This window comes from Alosa sapidissima, chromosome 21 (assembly GCF_018492685.1).
Source record: "Alosa sapidissima isolate fAloSap1 chromosome 21, fAloSap1.pri, whole genome shotgun sequence".
NCBI lineage: Eukaryota > Metazoa > Chordata > Actinopteri > Clupeiformes > Clupeidae > Alosa > Alosa sapidissima.
Window position 1 is genome coordinate 16,246,285 of NC_055977.1, and position 23,916 is coordinate 16,270,200.

At 43.3% G+C, this 23,916-nt stretch overlaps 2 protein-coding genes across 4 annotated transcripts in view; both read right to left on the bottom strand.

The window, feature by feature from the left end:
- adcy2b (adenylate cyclase 2b (brain)) overlaps positions 1–23,916 on the bottom strand; it is a 77,719-nt gene that overhangs the window by 40,758 nt on the left and 13,045 nt on the right. For all 3 annotated transcript variants that reach the window (XM_042075775.1, XM_042075777.1, XM_042075778.1), the window contains exons 4-5: positions 18,535–18,732; positions 3,501–3,662 (exon numbers count right to left, since the gene is read on the bottom strand). In XM_042075775.1, the coding sequence (XP_041931709.1) occupies positions 3,501–3,662; positions 18,535–18,732 (360 nt within the window). The remainder of the gene's footprint in view (positions 1–3,500; positions 3,663–18,534; positions 18,733–23,916) is intronic.
- Positions 22,561–23,916, bottom strand: part of tent4a (terminal nucleotidyltransferase 4A) — a 35,276-nt gene continuing 33,920 nt past the window's right edge. The window contains exon 14 of the transcript XR_006026040.1: positions 22,561–22,581. The gene's annotated coding sequence lies outside the window, so the exon portion shown is untranslated. The remainder of the gene's footprint in view (positions 22,582–23,916) is intronic.

The following is a 23,916-nucleotide window of genomic DNA, read 5'->3' on the forward strand; positions in this document are numbered from 1 at the left end:
ACACACACAAATACACATTAGGGCTGTTGGAACGAATTTCTAAAGTCGAATATAAATTGAACTTTTTGAATTTTTGGGGTGTTTTTTTTTTCATGTGTTGGCTACCTTTAGTGAATATGTGAAAACGAAATGCTTTTGTCATGTCTAATGCACAATCTAAATATGGCAGAAGCGATGGAGTGAAGGAGATCACCACTCCTGACCATTTCAGCGATGTGTGGAACGTTTTCGGAAAAATAACAATTAGCCTCTGTCGTAATCTGCAGAGTGCACATTTGATAACGATACACCCTGACAAGCTAGGTAGGTAAACAGTCCAAGGACGAGGAACCACACAGCTAAAGCAGGCAAGAATTAGGTTTTTGCCTCCCTTCTCTAGGCTATGTCTGGTGCTTTTGTCACTTCTCTGGTTCATGGAATCGCGGGCCGATAGACAAAAAGAAAGCAAACTTTTCCCCAATCAGGAAATACATGCTAATTTGGCGTCATCAAACATAGAGGCATTCAATAACGTGGTAGTGGTATGGGCGTTCATTCAGTGTGTGTGCGCGTCTGGAAATTGAAACCACTCAAGTTGCACAGATATCATTTGTAGACTGAGCTTTTGTTCAAAGCGTTTATAGTGGCATTGGCAATGCATAAGCCCGTTTATACAGTGTATAGAGATGCATTGTAAATATTAATAATAGGCAAAATTTGAGCATTAAATATTTTAATATAATTTGAATATTTGAAGATAATGAATGAAATTCGTATTGGGTTATGGAAGAAGATTGACAGCCCTAACACACATACAGACACAGACACACACAGAGACACACACTCAGAAACACAAACACACACAGAGAAACACACATACAGACACACACACACACACACACACACACACACACACACACACACACACACACACACACACACACAAACACAAACACAAACACAAACACACACACACACACACACACACACACACACAAACACACACACACACACACACATACACACACACTTGTTCCCTATGCTTCCCTTCCCAGGGGGGAAATAATAATATAGAATGTATATGCACATCCGGTGCAAGCACACAGGTGAATGATTTAATAAAGAAGAGTTAATATTGCAGCTCCCCCATTCTGATTTGCAATACAATGAAGCATATTCACAGGCAAATGTGTCATTCATATTTTATGCTGCTCTCCAGAGTCTTTTATCATCCGGCTGGTGGTGCACACTAGCTATACCTCAGAGCAAAGTTAACATAATGCTGATGATTTTGTTTGAAATTAAATGCTAAAATTAGAAGCAGACAAATTAAGACTAAAGACTATTCCTTGGTGGTGATACACAACATGAATTATATTTTATTTCTACATGACAAAGCAACTCAACTATTAACTGTTGGTTAAAACCTTAAAGCTTTCCACAAGAGAATAAAAAGTGTGTGTGAGAGAGGGGGGGGGGGGGGGGGGGGAAAGAATGGGGAAGTACTAAGACAATGTAAATGATGCATTGAGGAATCCATTCACAGGGATTGTTGCCTCATATTTGGTTTCGCATCACGGCTCCACAGAGCAAAAGCGTACCTCAATTTACTGCCAGTGGCCCTAAGAGTAAGGTTGACCTTTAAGCATCAATAACCTTTTCAAAGCTATACTCGTGCTTTGCGTGCAAATCCGTAGTGGAGTACATGGAACTTTTTATAAACTTCCCTCTTTGACTTCAAAATGGGATATGGCATGTCAACAACAATGTAAACAGAGAAATCAATGGATCATATATCATGGGGTTTTGTGGATATACTGTGCCTTAACACCGAACCTTGTAATATAGATTGGTGCGAAATACAAACCTGGTATATAGAGAACAGCAATGTGGAGTAAATATGCCATTTGCCAAGTCTTTAGATTTAGAAGAGTATTTACTGCCTCGGGGTCTTCAAAACCAAAGCAGACCTGCGTAAATTCGAATCTAAAATCCACTGAACCACAATGAATGGATTAAGCAATTAGTTCAGATGATTGATTAGAGGTGTCTTTGAACCTGATTGACACAGAAAGGCTGGTGTGTGGAAAGGCAGCAGTGGTTGCTGTTGCCCAGGAGTTGCTGGTGAGGTGGGTTGGGGGAGAGTCTAGCTAGCGGTGTTAGTGGCACTGGCTATGAGATGGGATTGACGCAGAATCCTGGCAGGAGAGACCGCAGCAGAAGACCCGGCTGTCAGCTGAACTTCGATGCCAACTCTGCCAGTCTCCTAGAGTCTCAAGGGTGTGTGTGTGTGTGTGTGTGTGTGTGTGTGTATGAGGAGTGGAGGGGGGATTGGATGGTTCTGGGGCTGCTTGTGTATTCTGCGTCACAGGGCACCTGTCGTTAAAGAGGGAAAGCCCCACCACTGCGCCATGGGGCCTGGCAGATGGGGGAGCACTGGGCAAGAGGCCCAACCTGGCCACTCCGTCAGGCCCATCAGTCTATGTGTCCTCCCCCACAACTCCAATCAATCTCACACACACACACACACACACACACACACACACACACACAAATCGTTCCCTGTTTAAACAAGTATCATTTTTCATCCACTCTAATCTATCTTTCCACTGATTTTTCTTTATCAATCCCGTATTAGGTGTGTGTGTGTGTGTGTGTGTGTGTGTGTGTGTGTGTGTGTGTGTGTGTGTTGTGGAGCCCCATACACCTTTGCTTTCAATTTTCTGCCTGCTACTGACACCAGTGCACAGATGCATATCGGAGGAGACACTTGTGAACCGACTCTCTCCTCCCATCTCCACCTTATTTAGACTCTCTTTTTCTCACCCCTCTCAATCTCGCTGTCCTTGATTCATTCTTTTCTATCATCTTCTCTTCTTTTTTCACACCACATCTTTGTCTCTTGTTCTCTATTCTTTCCATCTGTTCAATTTTATTCTCTTCTATTTCTCTTTGTTTCAATTCTTCTCTCTATACATCTCGTTGTCTCTTTCTCTCGATCTTCAGCTCTTTCTCTTGTGTGTTTCTCTATATCCATCCTCCTTTTTCTCTCTGCCTCTTTCTCCCTCTCCCTCTGTTTCTTCCTCCCCCTTTCTTTGTCTCCATTTCTCTTTGTATTTCTCTGCATGTCTCTCGCTCTCTCATTCTCACCCTCTCCTCCCATCTCCCACTCTTACTCTATCCTCCTCTCTTTCCATCTTTCTTTCCCCTTTATCTCCCTCCTTCCAGTCTTCCCTTGTAATCTTTCTCCATCTCTCCCTCCATTCTTCTTTACCTCTCTCTCTTCATCTCTCCCTCCCTCCATCTCTCTCTACCTTTCTCTCTTCCTCTTTCCCTCCCTCCATCTCTCTCTACCTCTCTCTCCATCTACCCCTCCCTCCATCTCTCTAACTCTCTCTCTATCTACCCCTCCCTCCATCTCTCTAACTCTCTCTCCATCTACCCCTCCCTCCATCTCTCTAACTCTCTCTTCATCTCTCTCTTTTCCCCGCATCCGTCCCTCTGTCTCCCTCTTGACCCACCTGCCAGACGAGCGGCTCCAGGTTGTCTGTGGCCGAGGAGAGGCAGACGCTGAGCACCAGCGTGTGGGAGGTGGAGGTCAGCACGCTGGCGATGACCGCTTCCCGCATGGAGAAGGGCAGCATGGTGTATGCCACAAACACAATGAACAGGAAGAAAGACACCTATGGAGAGAGAGTGAGAGAGAGAGAGAGAGAGAGATGCCACAATGTCAGAGAATATGTGATTGAGAAATACCAGTATTCACTTTCCTGTACCCATTTAAGCACTGCTTGGTAATACATTTTGGAGTGCATACATTTACATTAAATGTAAATGTATTCATTTGGTAGACACTTTATTCCTTTTGAAATTCATCCATTATATTTAAAATTATTCATTCAACAGACACTTTTATCTAGCACAACTAACAGCACAGTGAAGATCATACTTTTTCATCCGTAAGTTCCCTGCCTGGGTGTTGAACCCATGGCATTGTGTGTGTGTGTGTGTTGCAAAGTTACTTTCAGGTGAAGAAGGAGGCCACCAACAGTGTCCTCATTTGAAAATATCACCATTTTATTTCTCTACAGTAGACTGCACCCATGCAGTAAGCAGAACTTAACTGCTTGATCTCTAACCAGGTGGGGCTTCTTCGACCCCGATGGACTATAGTTCCGGTTCTAGATGAGTTCCGGTTCTAGATGAGTTCTCCCCAGGGGGGGGTGTGAAGGGCTAGGAGGAGATGGGGTTGGGGCGTGAGTAAAGGACATTCTTCAGAAAATGTAGCCTAGATGATTCCTTCTGATGCAAAGGCCCTGATTAGATAAGCAGGAGCAGCAGGTGTGGGCTCGGGGCGGCTGGTGTGAGCGTGTGGAGCAAGACGCTGGGCAGGCATCCCTGGGGGTGGAGAGCGGTGTGATGTTCCCGGCCTAATTTAACAAACCTGATTCCACCTCTCACGGGCTCATCAGCGCCTTGATTAACAGAATCAGGTGTGATTCATGAGACTGGAAGAGCAGCCGGTGGGGGAAGAGAAAGTCTTTTCCGAACACATACGTGCACACACAAACGCACACACAGATGCCCACGCACACCCACACACCCAGCAAAAAAGAATTACACATTTTGATTGTCTTAGGCCTACTACAGGGCTGATTTCCGATTTTTTGAGACATGTTGCTGGCATTAAATTCAAAATATATATTTTTTTTTCAATGAAATAGTAAAATTTGTCATTTTCAACATGTGTTAAAATGTTGTCTATGACCTTTTTGCAGCTAAATATGGGTTTACAAGATTTGTAGAATATCACATTCTGTTTTCATTTGCATTTTATACAATGTCCCAACTTTTTCTGACTTGGTGTTATATATACACATACTGACCTATGACACAAGGAAATGTTTGACAGAGAGAGAGAGAGGGAGAGAGGGAGAGAGAGAGAGACAAATCTTGACCAAAGATAAACAGGAGGACATGCACCCGAAGGCAAGAGGAAGCAGGAAACTGATATCTCTGGTTGTAAACATTGTTAATAAACCTTGTAAGGTTTGCAGGGCGAGCTGTGTTCCTGCGGAAGTGTGCAGAGTGGGCAAGGTGAAAAATAAGCATGAGTGTGTGTGTGTGTGTGTGTGTGTGTGTGTGTGTGTGTGTGTGTGTGTGTGTGTGTGTGTGTATGAGAGTGTGAGTGTGTGTGTGGTACAATATCTCTCCGGGACATTGTCGTGATGAGGCTTCAAAGAGGGCAAGAATGACAGCGCTAACAGGTGGTCACGGGTAATTGAATTCCACATGCAGACCATGTGTCTTGCTTAGCCAAATCTAAGGCCAGCAAGTTTTGAGAGGCTATTAAAGATGTGGTCCACGATTCAGTTTCAGTTTTGTGAATATTTGAGCTCAACAAGCTCAAATACAAATCAAATTACACTCTAAATTGCACACAAGCGATTGCCAGACAAGCAATTACTATAGACTGAGAGTATTTCTCTCCTGCATAGGTAATGCTGTAAGCCCACACCTTCGACACACCATTGCAGTCAAATTATTATATACTATTATAGTTTTGTTTCAGTGTTGACTGTGACCGTAAAATCTTATTTATCTAGTTTGCAGTACTACAATGTGAAAGAAGAACATACACATGTTTGTGGACATCAGTTCAAAGCGTGGATGGACTCTTTTAAGACTAGTGTGTGGTGACATTAAATGGGTCCGTTGAGACATGAGAGTATTCAGGAGTACAGATGAAAGTGCATAGATCCATGAAGACTATTTAATGTATTTCCAGGAACCAGGAAATGGAGTGTGCTATTGCATTCTGCAATAATCTGAAAACTATGGCCAAGGTCACAACTCCATTCATCAGCATACATGTCAACAAAAGAGTATGGGGGAAAAATGACACAAACTATAAGAACTTACAGTAAGAACCTATAAAAAACTAGAGCACATGTCTCTGACAGTATGTGCAATACTTTCCTAGAAATAACATCTATAACCAAGTGCAATACCCTCTCATGTGCAATAGACTGTCTCTCCTGTCCAAGTGCCATACTGTATTCTTAAATTATTTATTTATTATGACACCTTTTTACTGTCCTTGTCTAAAATGTTTTAGTTCTTGTTCATTTAGCTGTGTTTTATTGTATTGTTTTTACCCTGAATGCACTTTATCAGATGTAGCAACATACATTTTATTGCACAGTCAACTGTACAATGACAATAAAGGCTATCTATCTATCTATCTATCTATCTATCTATCTATCTATCTATCTATCTATCTAGAATGATCTTTTCTTTGGGTTTTCATTAATTCTTAAGAAAGCACAGAGCTATGTCAGACATTGTTTTCCAAGCCTACAAAAGCAAACTTTTATGGGTTACATATAGCTAGCCTGGGTCTTCCCATGCTGCCTTGCGCACGATTTGATTCACGCTGCTAAGGCAGCCTGGAGACCATGGAGCAAATTTTCGCCTGAGATAGGGAACCAATCACAGAACAGGGGGGAAAGCAAGACGATGATGAGCTATGCACAGACGCATTTGATAGACATCTGTGGCACCCAATAAACAGATCTGGGCATTTTTTTCAAATACGAGAAAATTAACGTTTGGTTCCCAGACCACGTCTCATTGAGAAGTGGTGGCGCTAGCCAGGCTAACATATAGCCATAAATATGTTTCTAGTTTTTCTCCCCCTCTATCTTCCTCTCATCTTTCCTCTCTCTATCTCTGTCTCACAAAAACACCAACAACCTCAAAGGACTGGATCTTTAATCTACTTACAGTTTTTCTCAGTCGCTTTGGTGCTTTTTTCAGATCAGAATTGAAATTCTCATAACTAGTAGTTCAACCTCCACAACATTTAGTCATTTGTGCACATCATAGTAGCAATTTCTCCTTCCTCTGAACAAATTGCAAATACTTTTGGACATGTATCAGTTGCTTTCATACAATTCTCTGCTGTTTTTTAACATTATCATTTGCTTATGTCATGTCAGTCAAAATGAACTATACTTATGAATGCTGAATAGTCGTTCCCAATAAAACTAATAGTCTTCATTTCATTGCTTGAGTCATTACATACAGAATTGTTGAACTAGTTATCAAATTCTGTCACAATGCTGTAGAATTGCAAAGAGCATACAGTAAAAATGTACGTATTCAGTGTCTTGTACTCACTTACTCACCTAACTACAGCAATGTGTAACTTTACTGTAGTTTTCAAATGGCTGTACAAGTACTGTATAGTGCTGTCTTGAGCATGTTCAGGTAGTGTCACCGAGTTCTGACCTTTTTTTGCATTGGAAAACACTGAGAGAACTGTCATAATGAAAACATGACAAAGCCATTTGACTATCTTGTTCATAAACGATGGTGTCAAGACTTCTCATTTTGATGACACTGACAGTTTCATTGACATGAATACCTGCTTTTGAGGAATGGACTATCCATTTTGAGCAAGTGACGACGTGCTTTTGCAGGTCATCCACTAGGTTTTGCAGTTTGCACTAATTGTTTTGAGAATTGCACTAACTGCTGTGCAAATGTTAATAGTGATGTGAGAAAAGCACCAAAGCGACTGAGAAAAACTGTAGATAGTCTGTGTTTTCCTCCTTTTTGGTGCTTCACCTTTTCCACTTGGAGTGAAAAACAAGACAAGCAAAAAAAAAAAAGGTAAGAAAAAACACGTCATTACTCCTGACCAAAAGCCTCACACGAAATGCGGGGGGTACAGGAGCATTAAAACATTTCACAAACTTTCTTCCTCGTATTTGATCCACAGGCACAACAGCGCTGCGTTTGATGTCCTTCATAAAACGGGGAGAGTGGGAGGTGGAGGGCAGGTGGGATCTAAATCCAAATCATAAACTGCAGACACTGTTCCCAGCCCCCTCCTAATTTTTTGTCTAGTTATTTATTTATTTTGTGCGGGTCGTGAGGAGTGGAGGCCTGACGGCAGGCGGTTTGGACTCATTGGCGGAGTGAGGGGAATTGAGACTGGCATTCCAATTTGGCTGCCCGCTCCATTTCCAGGCCCCGCCGGTGGGCTCCCATCTTCCACTGTTGCATTTTAAACACCCGCCTGGGCGCCTGCGCCTCTCAGCTCCTGTGCTATAATCTCCTCCACCCACCCACACAAACACACACACACACACACACACTGCCCACTGTCACCCCCACCCCTCCCCGCCATCAGGAGGAGTCAAGGGTGTTTGGTGTCACCTCAGATGGCTTGTACTGCTGAAGGAGAGAGACAGAATCCGAGATGTGAAATAATGTAACATATAATGCTGAAGTGAAATGGGTGGGTGTGAGGATGGATGGATGAATGGGCAAATGGAAGAATATGTGGATGGATGGATGGATGGATGTGGTTGTGAGACAGAGATGGATGGATGGATGGATGGATGGATGGATGGGCAAATTAATAAAGACAGCAAAAGAGGGACAAAGAGACATGAAGCAATGGATCAGAGATTAGAGTCAACAGGAAGAATAAAGGGAGAGAGGAAGAGCTGGAGTGGGTTTGTCACTTTGTACGACATTTTTACAGAGATGACAGTGCTCTTTAGGATGACACTGAGCATGAAAGAGGGGAATGGAGAGGCGGCAGATTGGTGGAAAAGTGTCAGTGCCAGTCTGTGCCATGTCAGGGGAAAAAAAAACACCACTACTCTTCGCCTCAGGTTGAGAAGAGCTTGGCTTTTTTTCCCCCCAAGGGCAGTTTGTGGCTATTGATTGGTAATGCTGTGAGCCCGCACCTTCTACACATCATTGCACCTCACACACACACCCTGCCAATACGAGTCGCTGTGAGGTATTGATATTCCCATGATTCTGGAACTTTCTCAACCAACCCCCCCCCCCCCACACACACACACACACACACACACACACAAAAACACACACACAAATGACCCCAACGGGGCACATCATTGAAGTTGATTACTACGTTCTAAGAGTATTGATGAAGGAATATGGAGTATGCACTGTAGATGAGAAGACTCTACACTCCTAAGATAAAGCTGCACTTCTGAGAATCCAAAAAAAGAGATGGAAATAGAAACACTTTTTTTGAGAAAAAACACTCTGTGTGTGTGTGTGCGGGAGGGGGGGAAGGTTAGACAACATTCTCAGCTCCTAATGTTCCTAGAACACCAGTACCGGTCTATGGCACAAATTGCTCTCTCACTTTTCCAAGGCTGTAGCTGACGTCATTAAGCAAATTTAACCTTGTGACAGAATTATTAAGTCTGCTGATAATCTTAGCTCTGGTGTTAATGAAGCTGTCTAACATGTGCAATGAAAGGCTGAGAGATGTTTCACCGTGCCTGTTCTACAAAATGATCATCTGAGCACCTGGTTCTTAATATAACTCCCAAAGAGCCATTTATAAATCTGAGCTCGTCACCACACCAATAAAAAGCGTAGAGCATTTATTATATCTTTCAGAAACCTCTACCACGCTCCCACCCTGTCCATTTCTTTTAAGCATACGTACATAGGACTGTGCAAATGATTTAGACATGATTGAACCAATACTGTAAATTAAGGATGCTTTTAGAAAATGACAGTTTTTGTTTCTCAGTCAACAACATTATTTAACTTTATACAGTGTATATATGTATGTGTATGTGTGTGTGTGTGTGTGTGTGTGTCTGTGTGTGTGTGTGTGTATGTGTGTGTGTGTGTGTATCTTCCTGAAGAGCATTATGTTCCGAGTTGAATGCAGAGTGCACTGCATAGTCCGTGAAGAGCTCATCGTGGGAGCTGTGACAATGGTACCTGACTGACACAAAGCGCAAACAAAAGGAACACTGAGAGTCCGCTCGCTTGACATGCTGGTGTCAATTAGCAGAGGCGTACCAAGATGTCAAAACATGAGGACAACAATGCACGCAAACATACGCACATTAACGCATGAGCAGAGCACAGTGACACAGAGATACACACACACACTCACTAACTCACACACCATACACACACACACACTCACTCACTCACTCACTCACTCACTCAATCACTTTAATCAATCACTCTGATCATTCAATCAATCACTCACACACTCACACCATATAAATGAGCTCCACATACACAGATATACAGCACACCTCTTAAGTGAATGTAGACAGATACACACACACACAAACACACACACAGATGCAGGCCCCATCTCTCGACACCAAGCAGAGCATGAAATAGAATGGGAGGCGGAGCGGTCTTGCGATGTCCAGGGACGGCTCGGAGTTTAAGCGCATATGCTCCACTGGTGCTCCATCTCCTCAGTGGCCACAACAAATTCATCCAAAAGAATCAGTCAGGCTCCATCGCCCTCACACACACACACACACACACACACACACACACACACACACACACACACACACATGCAGACACACACATGCAGACACACACACACACACACACACACATGCAGACACACACATGCAGACACACACAAACAAATCACAAATAGGGCATCCATCTTCATTTCCATACATATTATCATCCTTGGCATTCCTAAATTTAACTGGACACACACCACTCCATCTTCTCTGTTTGCCTTCGCCTGAAGTTCCACTCTCTCTCTCTCTCTCTCTCTCTCTCTCTCTCTCTCTCTCTCTCTCTCAAAAGCTTACCATCAGCCATGAGTTACCTTGGCTACACTATTCAGGTTTTGTCAAGATTCTATTTATAGGCCGCAAAACACAATACGCTGACATCAGAGTCCAGTCGTGAGAGTCGGCTGCGTCCCCTGCTTTTGTTGTTGGAACTATGCTTCCTCGCAGTGACCTTGGCTCGACACAAACACTGTCGCGTTGACAGCAACCCAGTTACACCCACAACACCCCACCCCCCACCCCCCTGCATCACCAGCAATACTACTGCCGACACTTGACAGGGACGACTGTAACCATGGTGACCTCGACCCTGCTCGCCCACCTAACCACCCCGCTGTCGTGCCACCCCCTCCAACTACCACGGCTGTTCCTCCTCAGGTATGACATCTTGCCTTAAGGGCTTTGTGTCAGTAACGTTCACAGATCACAACAAACACAATTAGACAGTTCTTTTTTTTTTTTGGTGATGTTTCCATTTTTAAAAGTCCTTCAGCGCGAGTTATGTAATTTGGTAAAATGGATATTCGGCACTCTGAGACAGGCACTCTTAATTATGAACAGTCTGGCTGATGAAATTAGGTACATTTTGCTAAAAGTGTTAATAAATCACTTCACAAAAAGGCATATTAAGATAAGGACAGCAAAATACTTGTTCTCTATACAAACAAGAAACAACATTGAACTGTATTCATATTCACTCAACGTGTCGGAAACAGAACTTTCTGGAAATATCTGCCTCTGGGATGGCTTATCAACTTCTTCATATACACTATATGGATAAAAGTATTGGGACACCTGGCCATTACACCTACATTAACTTTTTTGACATTCCATTCTAAATCTATTCGGTTGTTAAGTCCGACGTCACGGGCCCAACAGCTTTTTGGTCAAAAAACATTTACTAGCGCAGCCAGCCAGTTTCTGCAACTTATAAACCTTGTCACCATCACCTCTGTTTTATTGAGAGTAAAACAAAACCGGTTAACTTTAACAGAGCAATTACTATAGCTGTGCAGCCAGATGATACGATCAAGGGTTACGTACAGGCTTCTGCGAAAAATAGGATTTTATTAGGTTGAGGCAACAAGTGAGTAGTAGGATGACAATTTTCTTAAAGGCTACACTGAATAGCTGTCTATGGAAAAAACCGAGGGGCTTTGAAAGCCGTTGGACCCGGAAAAACATTTATTAGCCTATTATTGCATCATCACTTAACAACCGAATAGGATGGCTAGAACAGCCTCCATTCTTCTGGGAAGACTTTCCACAAGATTTTGAAGTGTGTCCAGTATCAGTACTTGTGAGGTCAAGCACTGATATTGGACAAGAAGGCCGGGCTCGTAATTTCTGTTAGCTCATTTCTAAGGTGTCCAATAGGGTTGTGGCCAGAGCTCTGTGTGGGTCAGTCGAGTTCTTCCCCACCAAACTCACCCAACCATGTCTTTATGGACCTTGCTTAGTGCACTGACAGAACCACATGTGAACCCATTCTTTCACAAATGTTAATGCAGTGATTAAGTGGTTTTAAGTGTCCTAATACTTTTGTTCATAGAAAGTAGTTTAATCACCACATCATACATCTCCTAAATACTCACAACAATGTACTAAATGCTTGAAAAAAACATATATTTTCCTTATTTTGGTCATCTTTATAATCAAAATATTATGTTCTTTGGAGCTCTGCTTTGCCTTATGAAATGGTGCTTGATCGAACCCTGAAGAACACTCTAATTGGTCCCTGTGAGGTAGCATTTCTCTATCGACAGCAACAGTTCTATTCAGAACAACAAGTCAGAGGTACAAATTGTTCAAGTGTTGCTGGATGCAAACATAGATCCCGAGAAGTTTAAATTGAGTGGATATGTTTTGGAGTGTTTATGCAAACCCCTTATGTAAAATGAAATCATTGACCGACTGCCCAGCATTTCCACACTCCTCATCCTCCTCCACCTGCACTGCACACCACCCCCGGCCGCACCAATGAATAAGACGGAAACACACACACACACACACACACACACCAAACTGCAGCCCAAACCGCACATTGCGGAGAGTCAAGAGGTTAAACGCCTGCTATGATCAACTCTGTCCAATCAGGGGCCAGGTGAAGCACACAGAGGGGAGTGACCTGCTGCCTGCCTGACCCTTTGACCTCTGTGTATCTGTGTGTGTGTGTGTGTGTGTGTGTTGTATGCATATGTATGACTGACTGTGCGACCACCAAATCATTAGAGAAGAATGAAAATAATTACGCTGAATACATGCATACGATCTTCGGTTTCAGACGACAGACACATCACACAAGAGAATAGCCCCTAGCCTGCATTGGGAACTGAGACCAGAGAATAGCCCCTAGCAAGCATTGGGAACTGAGACCAGAGAATAGCCCCTAGCCTGCATTGGGAACTGAGACCAGAGAATAGCCCCAAGCAGGGATTGGGAACTGAGACCAGAGAATAGCCCCTAGCCTGCACTGGGAACTGAGACCAGAGAATAGCCCCTAGCATGCATTGGGAACTGAGACCAGAGAATAGCCCCTAGCCTGCATTGGGAACTGAGACCAGAGAATAGCCCCAAGCAGGGATTGGGAACTGAGACCAGAGAATAGCCCCGAGCATGCATTGGACACTGAGACCAGACCAGACAGAAAACTGTACTCGAGGGCCCTCAACTTTCGTCTGTGGAATATATACCCATCAACATGCTCTCTGTCTCAATGACAAATAGCCTTTGGAGGTCTCAATTTCTTTAACTTTCAAAAGCCTTTTGAAATCTTGCAGTTGAAGACATGACAGCTGAGGACTGACAGTCTCCATCTGTGAGACTCGTGACTAGGCTAGGTTTATATCTGAACATCCAGAGGCTTGTGACAGACACTAGGGCTGATATTAGCACAAATACCACTTGTAATGAACAACAGGTAAACAGCCCCTTAGATTATTACAACAGTGCACATTGTAACACTAGAGAGAATATCCACAAGTGCTGAGTTCATTGGCAAGGCTTCTGAGAACAGAATGCAGTTGTAAAGGCTCAAACTGCCACAGAGTTCCAGACACTTGTTCACTCTGTGGTACAGGGCAATATGAGTGCAATAGCCAAAATCATATCAAGAGCCCTGTGCTTTCCGCTGAGAATTACTGGTGTTGATTTTCGCTCAGGCACACAGAATAGACAAAAAGAGAAAATAGAAAAGGATGACGAAGATTGGCCAAGCCCTACAGAATTGTGGACAATACACTGATGAGAGAAATAGAGGGTCAAATTAGATGCGATGAGTGGGTGTCAGAAACAATAAAAAAAAATAGTACCAAGCCTCTTTTTTGACCTATTCCATTACCAGTGAAAAAAATGAATACAAAACAGTCCTACCGAGAAAGAAGGCAAGTCCACATTAGGTTTAAACGAACTGTAATTGCCAGATCCTGAGAAGAATTTTTGCATTTTCACTGCATGCAAGGTTATTTCACAGCCTGAAATGAAAGCTACACGAGCGTAAAAAAAGCATTATACAGACAAAATGCAGTGACATTTCAAATTTCTATAACCCTAAATCACTCCCTGGACATCCTTGCAGAGACAAATTGAGCAGGGACTATATTCAAATTAAAGCTCTCATTTCTAGTAAGTGAATAAATTACCTCAGAGCTGACACATTTTTTTAAACATATACAATTGTGGTCATAAGTTTACACACCCATGCTAAAGTTGACCTAAAAGAGGAATAAAAAAATAATTATTGGGAAATTTATCTGAATGCCTTATTTAAAAAAAATGCAGAAAATCCAACCTTTAAGGACACCAATTTTCTTTGTGAATGAATAATGTATCATACATAAATAAATGTTCTTCCTTAAAATACAGGGGGCATAAGTATACACAGCCCTATGTTAAATTCTCATAGAGGCAGGCAGATTTATATTTTTAAAATCCAGTTATTTCATGTATCCAGGATACTATGCATCCTGATAAAGTTCCCTTGGTCTTTGAAATTAAAATAGCCGCACATTATTGCATACCCTTTGCCATACCTAGAGATTGGCATGGTTTTATTTTAGTTAGCCTAATAGCTCGTTTGATTTGCATTGAGTGATGATCTTGTGGAAAGCACCCCATGCCAATCTTTAGCTATGGTGAAGGGTATTGGAATTTTAATTAAGGCATTAAGATCAATTTCCAAAAGATTCCTCTTTTTAGTCAACTTTAGCATGGGTGTGTAAACTTATGAGCACAACTGTACATATAAGCCAAAATGTGCCTTTGTGTTTTAACACTGCGCAAGTCCTCTGTTACTGTACTTCAGTTGGCTTGCCACATTCCAATATTTATGATTGGCCAGCAACAGCTGGCTGTTCATAATTGTATTCATGAAAAGCATTAGCTGATCAATAATGCACACAATGCAGCACAGCCCTTGAGTCAGGGCCAGCGTCTGCGCTAGCGGTGCATCTGTCCCCCCCGTTCTGGCCGGTCTCATTCCTATCTTGCTCCAGCACCACTTGCATTCTCCGCTTGACTGGCCTTGCGCGCAAGGGCCACTTTGATGATTCACAGACAGCAGCGCTCCACTCCTCTAATCTGGCGAAATCTTTCCGGCTGAATCTGCGCCCATGCCCGCCAAGGCCAGATAGACCATGGGTTCTAGAATAGGGTGACCAGATTTGGGTTTGTAAAACATGAAAGTTTTAATACACAATAATTACAATAACAGCGGGGCTGTTGAGCTCTATACAAGATACATTTGGATGGCGACCCATCTTTAATGTTGCATAGCCTATCTCTAAATTTGATCCAAGGTGTTTCTGAAAATACATGAATCTTTTACAGTAGCTGAAAACAGTTGTGTTGATGGGGACTGATGTGTATATGTTGTCCATTTTCTTATATCTATTCAATCATGTCTGGTCTATTATTAGGCCTACCTCTTTTCAATCCATTATTATTAGATATTTCTTTTGTAAAGAAATAGGCCTACATCTATCCCTCATGTTATGCCAACATATTTAATTCACCTGAATATAGGCTGCAGTAGATAGAGAATTATTGACATCTGCTGTTGTCAATGTGCAGGCTATCCCTTAAAGGCAGTTTAAAGGTTCAGCTAAATAAATAGCTCAGACAATGGTAGAAGTGCCGTTCGTCATGTTATATTTGCTACAGTCTATGGTTATGAGGTTATGTGCCAACAAAATGATTTTGGAGACGTAATGTTAAGGTCGGAAAACTCACTTTAGCTGATGAGCTCTCACCCCTCGCTGCCGTTCGATGCTTTGCTGAACATTGTGTAGCCTACTTGTAGGTCGTTGGCACCTTTAGGCCTATTTGCGACCGACGCGTAAGTGCCTGCTTTGCAGGTCCGGCACTCAGCTTCATTTTGATATCGACCGAGACAAAAACATGGAAATTTACGTTTTAATTCGTCAGTGAACTTACACTAAACAAGGAAGTTTGCGCTATTGAGGTGACTGACTGACCAATTAAATGTTTGAGATTACTATCGACCAATGACGATAGCTGGTCAGGCTCTACACCCTACACTTTCCACTCAATGCAAAGCGAACTGTAGGGGGAGGCCGTGACTAGGATGTGAATGAAAGACATAGATACTGTATATCCATGAATGAAAGAGAGAGCAATGCAAATTCGCTGTAAACATGTTTGAGGCTAGAATAACAAAATCCCGGACGACTTTGAAATTCCGCCCGGACACCTTTTTAGGTTTCAAAAAGAGGACATGTCCGGGCAAAAGAGGACGTGGTCACTCTATTCTAGAGTAGCCTGTGAGTAAAGAATTTTTCTCTCCTTTTCTTTCTTTTTCCTTCTTTTTTTTCTTTCTTTTCCTTCTCCGGTATTTTGTTGTTTTCTGTTGCCAGCTTGCCATTCTGCCCAGAAGCAGTGCACCGCGGTATCCGAAGGGCACCGACCTCGATTTTGTTTGAATGCGTTTTTAATTGTGCGTTTTTAATTGTACAGCAATTTTCTTGCTCTTTTGTATTTGTTGTGTGGGTGTCTGTGGGTTTGATTTTTTTTCCCCCTCTTTTCAACCCTGCACAAAGGCAGGTCTCCAGAGCTCATTCTGGACCTCAGTCTGGACGCTGTGGATGGAAGGCGAGAGGAGGCCACAGTGGAGGCTCGGCGGAGTGGAGAGGTGTAAGGATGCTGGGGACGGCAGACTGGCAGGGGAGCTCAACTGGCAGCATATTCTGGTGTGAAGCCCGAGATGAGGGAGGCTGCTTCCATAGTCACTCAGAGATATTGACACATACAGCCACTTTCCCATACATCAATTAAGCCTAGTCTTAGTCTAAAAGCTTTTTTCAATAGAAATTTACATTGAAGAGTGCTTTTAGTTTAAAGGAACATGCCACCGTTTTATGAAATTGGATTATTCACCGTCTCCACTAGAGTGAGATAGGTGACCAAAAGCATTTTTGTCTCCGTGCATGCATTGTCTTAGTCCGGCTGCGCCACCGCTAGCTTAGCTTAGTATAGTGAATGAAATCTCTCGTCGCCGGATAGCACGTCGTGAATAAAAGTGAGCCAACAACAGAAATAAATCCCTAACGGTGGTGTGTTCCTTTAAGACTAGTCTTAATCCATACACAGGAAACCAGCCTTTAGAGGTGGAAGAAAACCGATACTGTAGTGTTGTGATATTTTTCAGCACAATATTATTGTAATACAGCAGCATCTTATTTAGTCATCTACTGTAATAGCACAGTGTTTCAGATGTCCACAAGATAGCACAGAACCATGTTCTTCCCTTGCATCAGTGGAAATTGGAAAGGAAGTCAGACTCAAAAACTAATTTTGTCGCGCCAAGATGGTTGCAGACTCCCAGTCTATAATAATACATGGTATAATATATGGGAGAAATCACAATGTATCACAGAATCGAATTGCAATACTTGCTGCATCATGAATGGAATATCACAATAATATTGTACACCAAACCTATCTTCTGCCCTTTCATGGCAACCATCTTTGCTACAGAGAGATAGTCAGGGGGCATAAATAGACAGACACATAGAAAGAATGCTATGAAAACAGACAGAACAAAAGAAAGAAAGAAAAAGAACACATACAAGATACAAAAGCAAAAATGGAACACAAGAGCCAAAGCACACATGGTGACAAAAATGCAGTAAACTGTGTGTGATAGAGACTCCAACAGAGAGAATTGGTCCATAGATATGAGCATCATCACAGGACATCACGTTTGAGCCTCAACTAAAGTGCCTCTAGCCTGGCTAGGCATGAGGTCCTCATAGGGTCTATGCTCATACATCACCAGTGAATAAGCTCCTGCTTCTTTGCAGTCGGCGAACCAGAGATTGTAGTGGATGAATGCGTGAGACACAGAGAGGAGCCCCAGCATGTGTTTTGGCTCCCTGTGGCCTAAAACTGGGGGTAATGGAGCCCTCACTGGCTCAGCGTGAGACATGCAGTTGCTCGCGGCCACTAGCAAACCCTACGAGGAGATTGAAACGCTGCAGGAGTCGAAAACAAAAGGAAGCGAACTGAGAGAGACATGGACAAAAAAGGATGGGCAGCTGGGGAGGAGAAAGGAAACAATAGAAAGGCAAGTTCAGCACAAGTAGACACTAAGAGCAAAAAAAGAAAAGAGAGAGAGAGAAGAGAGAGAGAGAGAGAGAAGAGAGAGAGAGAGAGAAGAGAGAGAGAAGAGAGAGGGAGAGAGAAGAGAGAGAGAGAGAGGGAAGGGCAGGAAACTGTAGGAGTAGAACAGACACATGGGGGAAACAAGTACAAAGAAATCAAGGAAAAGCACACACCACTTAGCAAAAAAGTTTTTTTTTTTCCCGAAGAAGGTAGAGAACAAACAAAAAATCTACGCAAGCCCAAAGGAGCCCATTCATCAACAAATTTGGCCTCGTCGGAACCAGAGCACAGAGCCCCAGGTGGCTCTCACCTGGTCCCAAGGACAGATGATCCCGCCAAAGAACATGAAGAGGTAACCCATGGCGACGAGGCAGCCCCAGATAAGCAAGGAGAAGAGGCGCAGGAGTTTTTTGAAGACCGACTCGATACAGACGAGGACGAAGATGGTCAAGAAGATGGCCAGCGTGGTGGGCACTGTGATGATAAAGGCGACGTGGTCCTGCATGTCCTACAGAGGAGAAGGTGAGAGGGAGAGAGAGAGAGAGAGAGAGAGAGAGAGAGAGAGAGAGAGAGCAACAATGTTGGAATTCAAGTTCAGTCAGTCCACGTAAGGACCCTTTTACCAACATCAGATAAAAAAAAAAGATTTCTGGAAAAATACATTAGCAGTTTGCAGTGCAGCAAACTTATTTTCCATTAAACTAAATAAAAGAAAAATACACTTTAGTCTCAATAATTATACGAATAGTACTACTACCGATTGCTCTGATAACTGCATCTTGGGACCAGGACTCAGGCAATAATACTTTGAACCATTTTTCAAACGAAACAGGAAATGGGGTTGGATATTAATAGATGGATAGACTAGCACCAAAACTCTCTTGTGATGGTTTATTAATGAATTAGGCCGTAGGTAAGTGTGTGCCATATTGGAAATAAAGTAACCCCATCACTATTGTGAGTCACCACCTGCCAGAGAGCCAGCCAAAGAGCACTATAGCTGCATGCACAGAGGTACTCTGATAGAATTTAAATTAAGTCTCAAAAACACCTCTCACACACACACCCACCCACCCACTCCCCCCCCCACACACACACACACACACACACACACACGCACACACACACGCACACACGCACACGCTCAGAAGCACATACCAGTGTGTAAACACACACATACACATGCTAACACACATGTTAATGGAGAAAGCACACAGAAATTAAGTTAAACGTACTTCCATGAAAGTTGTTATGATTGTCTGGCTGCAATATTAGGCCTTTTCCATTTGCAGTCATTAATATATTAAGGTGTTAATCAATGAGTGAGGCCGACTGGTATAAGTCACTTATTGTCTGATCAGCGTTCAGCAATCAACAACAGAGCTCTTTCTCTTGCTCTCTGCACTAACATCCGAACCCATGGCCCCTTCTCTCCGGGGGGCTAGGCGACCGTGGTGTGTGAATCGTGATGAGCTTGGCCCTTATCACAGAGGTCCATTCACTCCGCTGCTATCAGCGACGGCAAAGAGACGTGCGGGGTGACTGGCTGAGCCTTTGAGTCCACTCTAAATCCATTTGAAAAGCATTTTCTGGTCGATACAAAGCACGACGCATCCTGTCAGCGCTCGCCGTGGCTGAGCCACTTGTTATCCGAGCAGGCCGCTAGGCCGCCTCTGCTTTATCCATGCGCCTTTGTGCTCCTTGATGAGCGGATCCCAGGGATGGCTGTGCAGCTCATTGTTACTAATTTACTCTGTGCCACAGCTGCTGGTCCTGGAGAAAGGAATTTAAAGAATGTTTGCGGCATCATCTTTTTTTGGGTTCAGGGGAGACGGGTGGGTGTGGGGGACTATCGTAGTGACGCCAGTGACACGTAGTGAATGCCTTCAATAGGAACATCTGTTGGAGTTGGCCATCTTCATGGTAGGTTTGTAAGTTCACCAGGCCTACATTATCTAACCAGTTGCATATTAGACTACATTTTTCCTCAGACATACCAACCTCTACTACAAACTAAAAAGAATGGTTAAGTAATATAGACCACAAAGGTAACAAGCCGCATTAGTCAGCCTATTGAAAATACTCCAAGTCAATGGTAAAACGACCCTGATATATTGTCTGTACACCTGTACACAACCTTCTATCCATTATCCACACTTCACAAAGGAAAAATATTTCTTTTCTGGTAATTGCCTCTTGAAAAGCATTTATTGACTGCATTCACTCAGAACTGGTCAAATGAAATGCAAATTCAAACCTAATCGACTACGTTTTAGCTGTGTGATGCCTGTCAAATGAACAATAAACATACTATAAGTACTGCCTGTTTCCATGTTCTGCTCAAGGTTACAATTCCACCTAGCCTAGAAATCTAGACGCACCCTAGCGGCGGCAAATTAATTTGCTCAGCCTGTACGTCTAGTAGCAAACCATAGGCATTTCTATTGGCTGACGGCGTGGACGTCATCCAATCACAGCGCTCTATTTTGTAAGAGAGTCTTAAGGTGGGCTTAACAGGATGACGACAGTCCTGCGACGGTGAACAACAAGGAAGGTGGCGTTGGCGTCAACTTTGGAGGAGTTGGACTTGTGACTTTTCTTTGAAAGTTGAGCAACACAATGCACTTAACTCATTCCTTTCGAAGAAGGATGTATTTGCCATTTTGCCGACCGGATACGGATATGGTCGTTGCGCTGGCCTATTGCATGCCTAGGCAGTTTGAAAGACAATTCTCTGCCCGCCCCTTGGATTAAGCGAGGTGAATGGGTCGATTCCAGACTATACATTTCAATGATATAGGATGGCCCGCCAGGCTAAATCCCACCATCATCCTCATCATCAATTAACCATAGAAACAAAACATCATCTTTTTAAGCTGGTTGAAGTTGACAACATTTCTAATGTGCAGCTAATTGCTTTAATTTCCACTGAGACAAATGTGGCAAAAGCGCTGTGTTCAACATATGTTGGATTATATATGACCAGTAATACACTACATATTTTCCCCACGCGTGCAGCATTCAAGTTTGTACAAACTGTTAAATATTTGTGGACAAATAACTGTAACGCTCGAATAAATACGGCAGTCCCCCCGGGCAATGATGCTCGCCCTCAATTAACCCTGCAGCAAAAATCAGGAGAAATCTCATATGGAGAATTTCAGAGTTTATCAGGAAACCACTCATCCATATGAAACACAAGTCTATCCGTCAGTTTATTTGATTTTTTTATTTGTTTGTTTTGGCAGCATATCAGAGCCACAAATGCCCCCCCCCCCTGCTGTTGCTAAGGAAGTAAGCACACACCTGTGCCTCTCTGCTGTAAATGCCAAAAGGGTTTTTTGTGTGTTGGTTTCAGGTTTGGGGTTCGATCCAGAGGATTTTGCATTGAAGGAAGGGAGGGAGCGGACCACCATGGCCCCATCAAACCACCGCAGCTGTTGCACTAATGAGTCACTCGGAACAGGGCTCTGGCCCGCCTGATGATCCAAGCAGCTTCGGGGAGCAGCTGAGTCCGGATCAGTATTGGGCCGGGCTACTGTTCCTCCTCCGGCGCCAGATTGGTGCTGGGCCTGTTCCAGAATCAGTATAGAGGTCTGCTACTTTGGCAGACTCCGTAAGAAATACCGGCCTCTGTGCGGTCCCAGTCAGAGTCAGTGCTGCTCTTGGAGACGCTGAGTGGCTTCACGCCTCATTACGTGGTGGAGATCCGAGCCAGAGAAGCCCTAGAAGACGCAGCGCTTAATGATTTCAGCAGCATGTTTTTTTTCATCTCGTCAGCAGGGCTCGGGGCCTGTCTTAACTTACACAAACGCTCCAGAGCTCTGAGGCAGTTTAAACGCAGGTGAGATATTGAGTCATAGCTCTCTCTTTCTGTGCAAACGTTGAAGAAATATTTAAGAGGTGTGTGTGTGTGTGGGGGGGGGGGGTGTTGGGTGTGCTTCCTGAGGTATTGTAATTGTTATAAGTGTATGTCAAGCTCTGTGGTGCGTTGTAGTCCCAGCTGTGAGCATAAGTAAGGCTCCATCAGCAGGCGGGCGGGCGAGCAGACTCATTGATCAGACTGCACCCACTCCACTCATCTCCACTCCAGCTCGTCCCAGAGCCATTATCACATTTCTGCAGAGCACGCTCTCCATTCAGTCTCCCTTTACACACACACAAACACAGACACACAAACACAGACACACACACACACACACACACACACACTCACATATGCACATTCTTAGACAATCAACAACATGAGCCCTCTATAGACTCCCGTGTAAACATACATGTATACTCTATCTTTCTCTCTCACACATGAACACACACATGAACACACACACACACACACACACACACACACACACACCTGTCAGTGTCCCAGTCTGCTTCATTGTCGCCTTCTCTCATGCACTATCACCATCTTTCGCGCCACCTTGGGAGTCTGACAGAGGTCCTGAACTCTTAACAAAAGAGAGCTCTCCTCTGGCGGGCTCTGGGGGCGCGAGTGTGAGAGCCAAATGGATAGCATTTCACAACACAATCTGTGTGTGTGTGTGTGTGGTGTGGTGTGTGTGTGCGTGTGTGAGAGAGAGAAAAAGAGACGGAGAGGCCGAGAAACTGTTAATTTGTCAATATTTTAAATATTAGGTTATGGTTGTGCTTATGTGTTTGTTAGTGTGTTTGTTAGTGTGTGTGTGTGTGTGTGTGTGTGTGTGTGTGTGTGTGTGTGTGTGTGTGTGTGTGTGCTCATGGACATGGGGAAGTTGAGGGTTGTTACGTAAGTGTGCATGCATGTGTGTGTTGTGTCTACAGGCACTGTTTCAGAGAAAAATAGCTGGTCTTTGGCCAGTTTCTTGTGCGGAAGCGTGGTGAGCTATTTCTAAGAACGGTAATGGAGGTTTGTTCTCATTATAACGCCATTCAGAGGTCTAATTAGATGAAACATTAAATCCATACATTCTGCAAAGTAAAGACTGCATCATTACCTTCAGAGGCAATCTTTATGAATCAGGAATACATTTTCTATTCAAACAATCTATACTCAAAAATTGACAAAGTGACAGGACTTGGATTAAGCTGATTGATTTAAAAAACATTACCCTACTCATTTTGTTGGCTTGTTGGTGTTTGACATTTAAACAGATAATTTGGTTTGCTCGTGCCGTTAGGCTGCGCAGAATCAGATCGAAATGCGGCTTCTAAAATAACTCATTGACTTCAGTGAAAAATAAGTGATACAGAGCAATATGACAAGGGGGCAGAATGATTGATGAGACACTTTTTGGTCGTAATGTGAACCATGCTTCTCGCATGGATTTTCAGTAAACTCCCCCAAGAGCCAAAGAGCAATAGTTCCTGTCTCCCTCATCTGCCATCCAATTACCCCCCAGCATATTTTGTGCCTTGTTATCGCCTTATTCAACTGCATGCAGCCCAGGGAATCGATATCGTGCAGTGGCCAAAGACAGTGGCACAGGCACAGACTGATCATTACAATCAGGTTTCCCTGAAGAAACACGATAAGCTATGTTTTTCCTTCAAAAACAGGAAAACAGGAAATTTCCTGTCTTTTTTATAGGAAAGAGGTTAAAAGTTAAAAAAAATAAACTGAAACACATACTCGCACACACACTCACACATACACACACACACACACAAAATAGCAAACTCAGATGACGAAACTGAGATAAAAAAAAGTCAA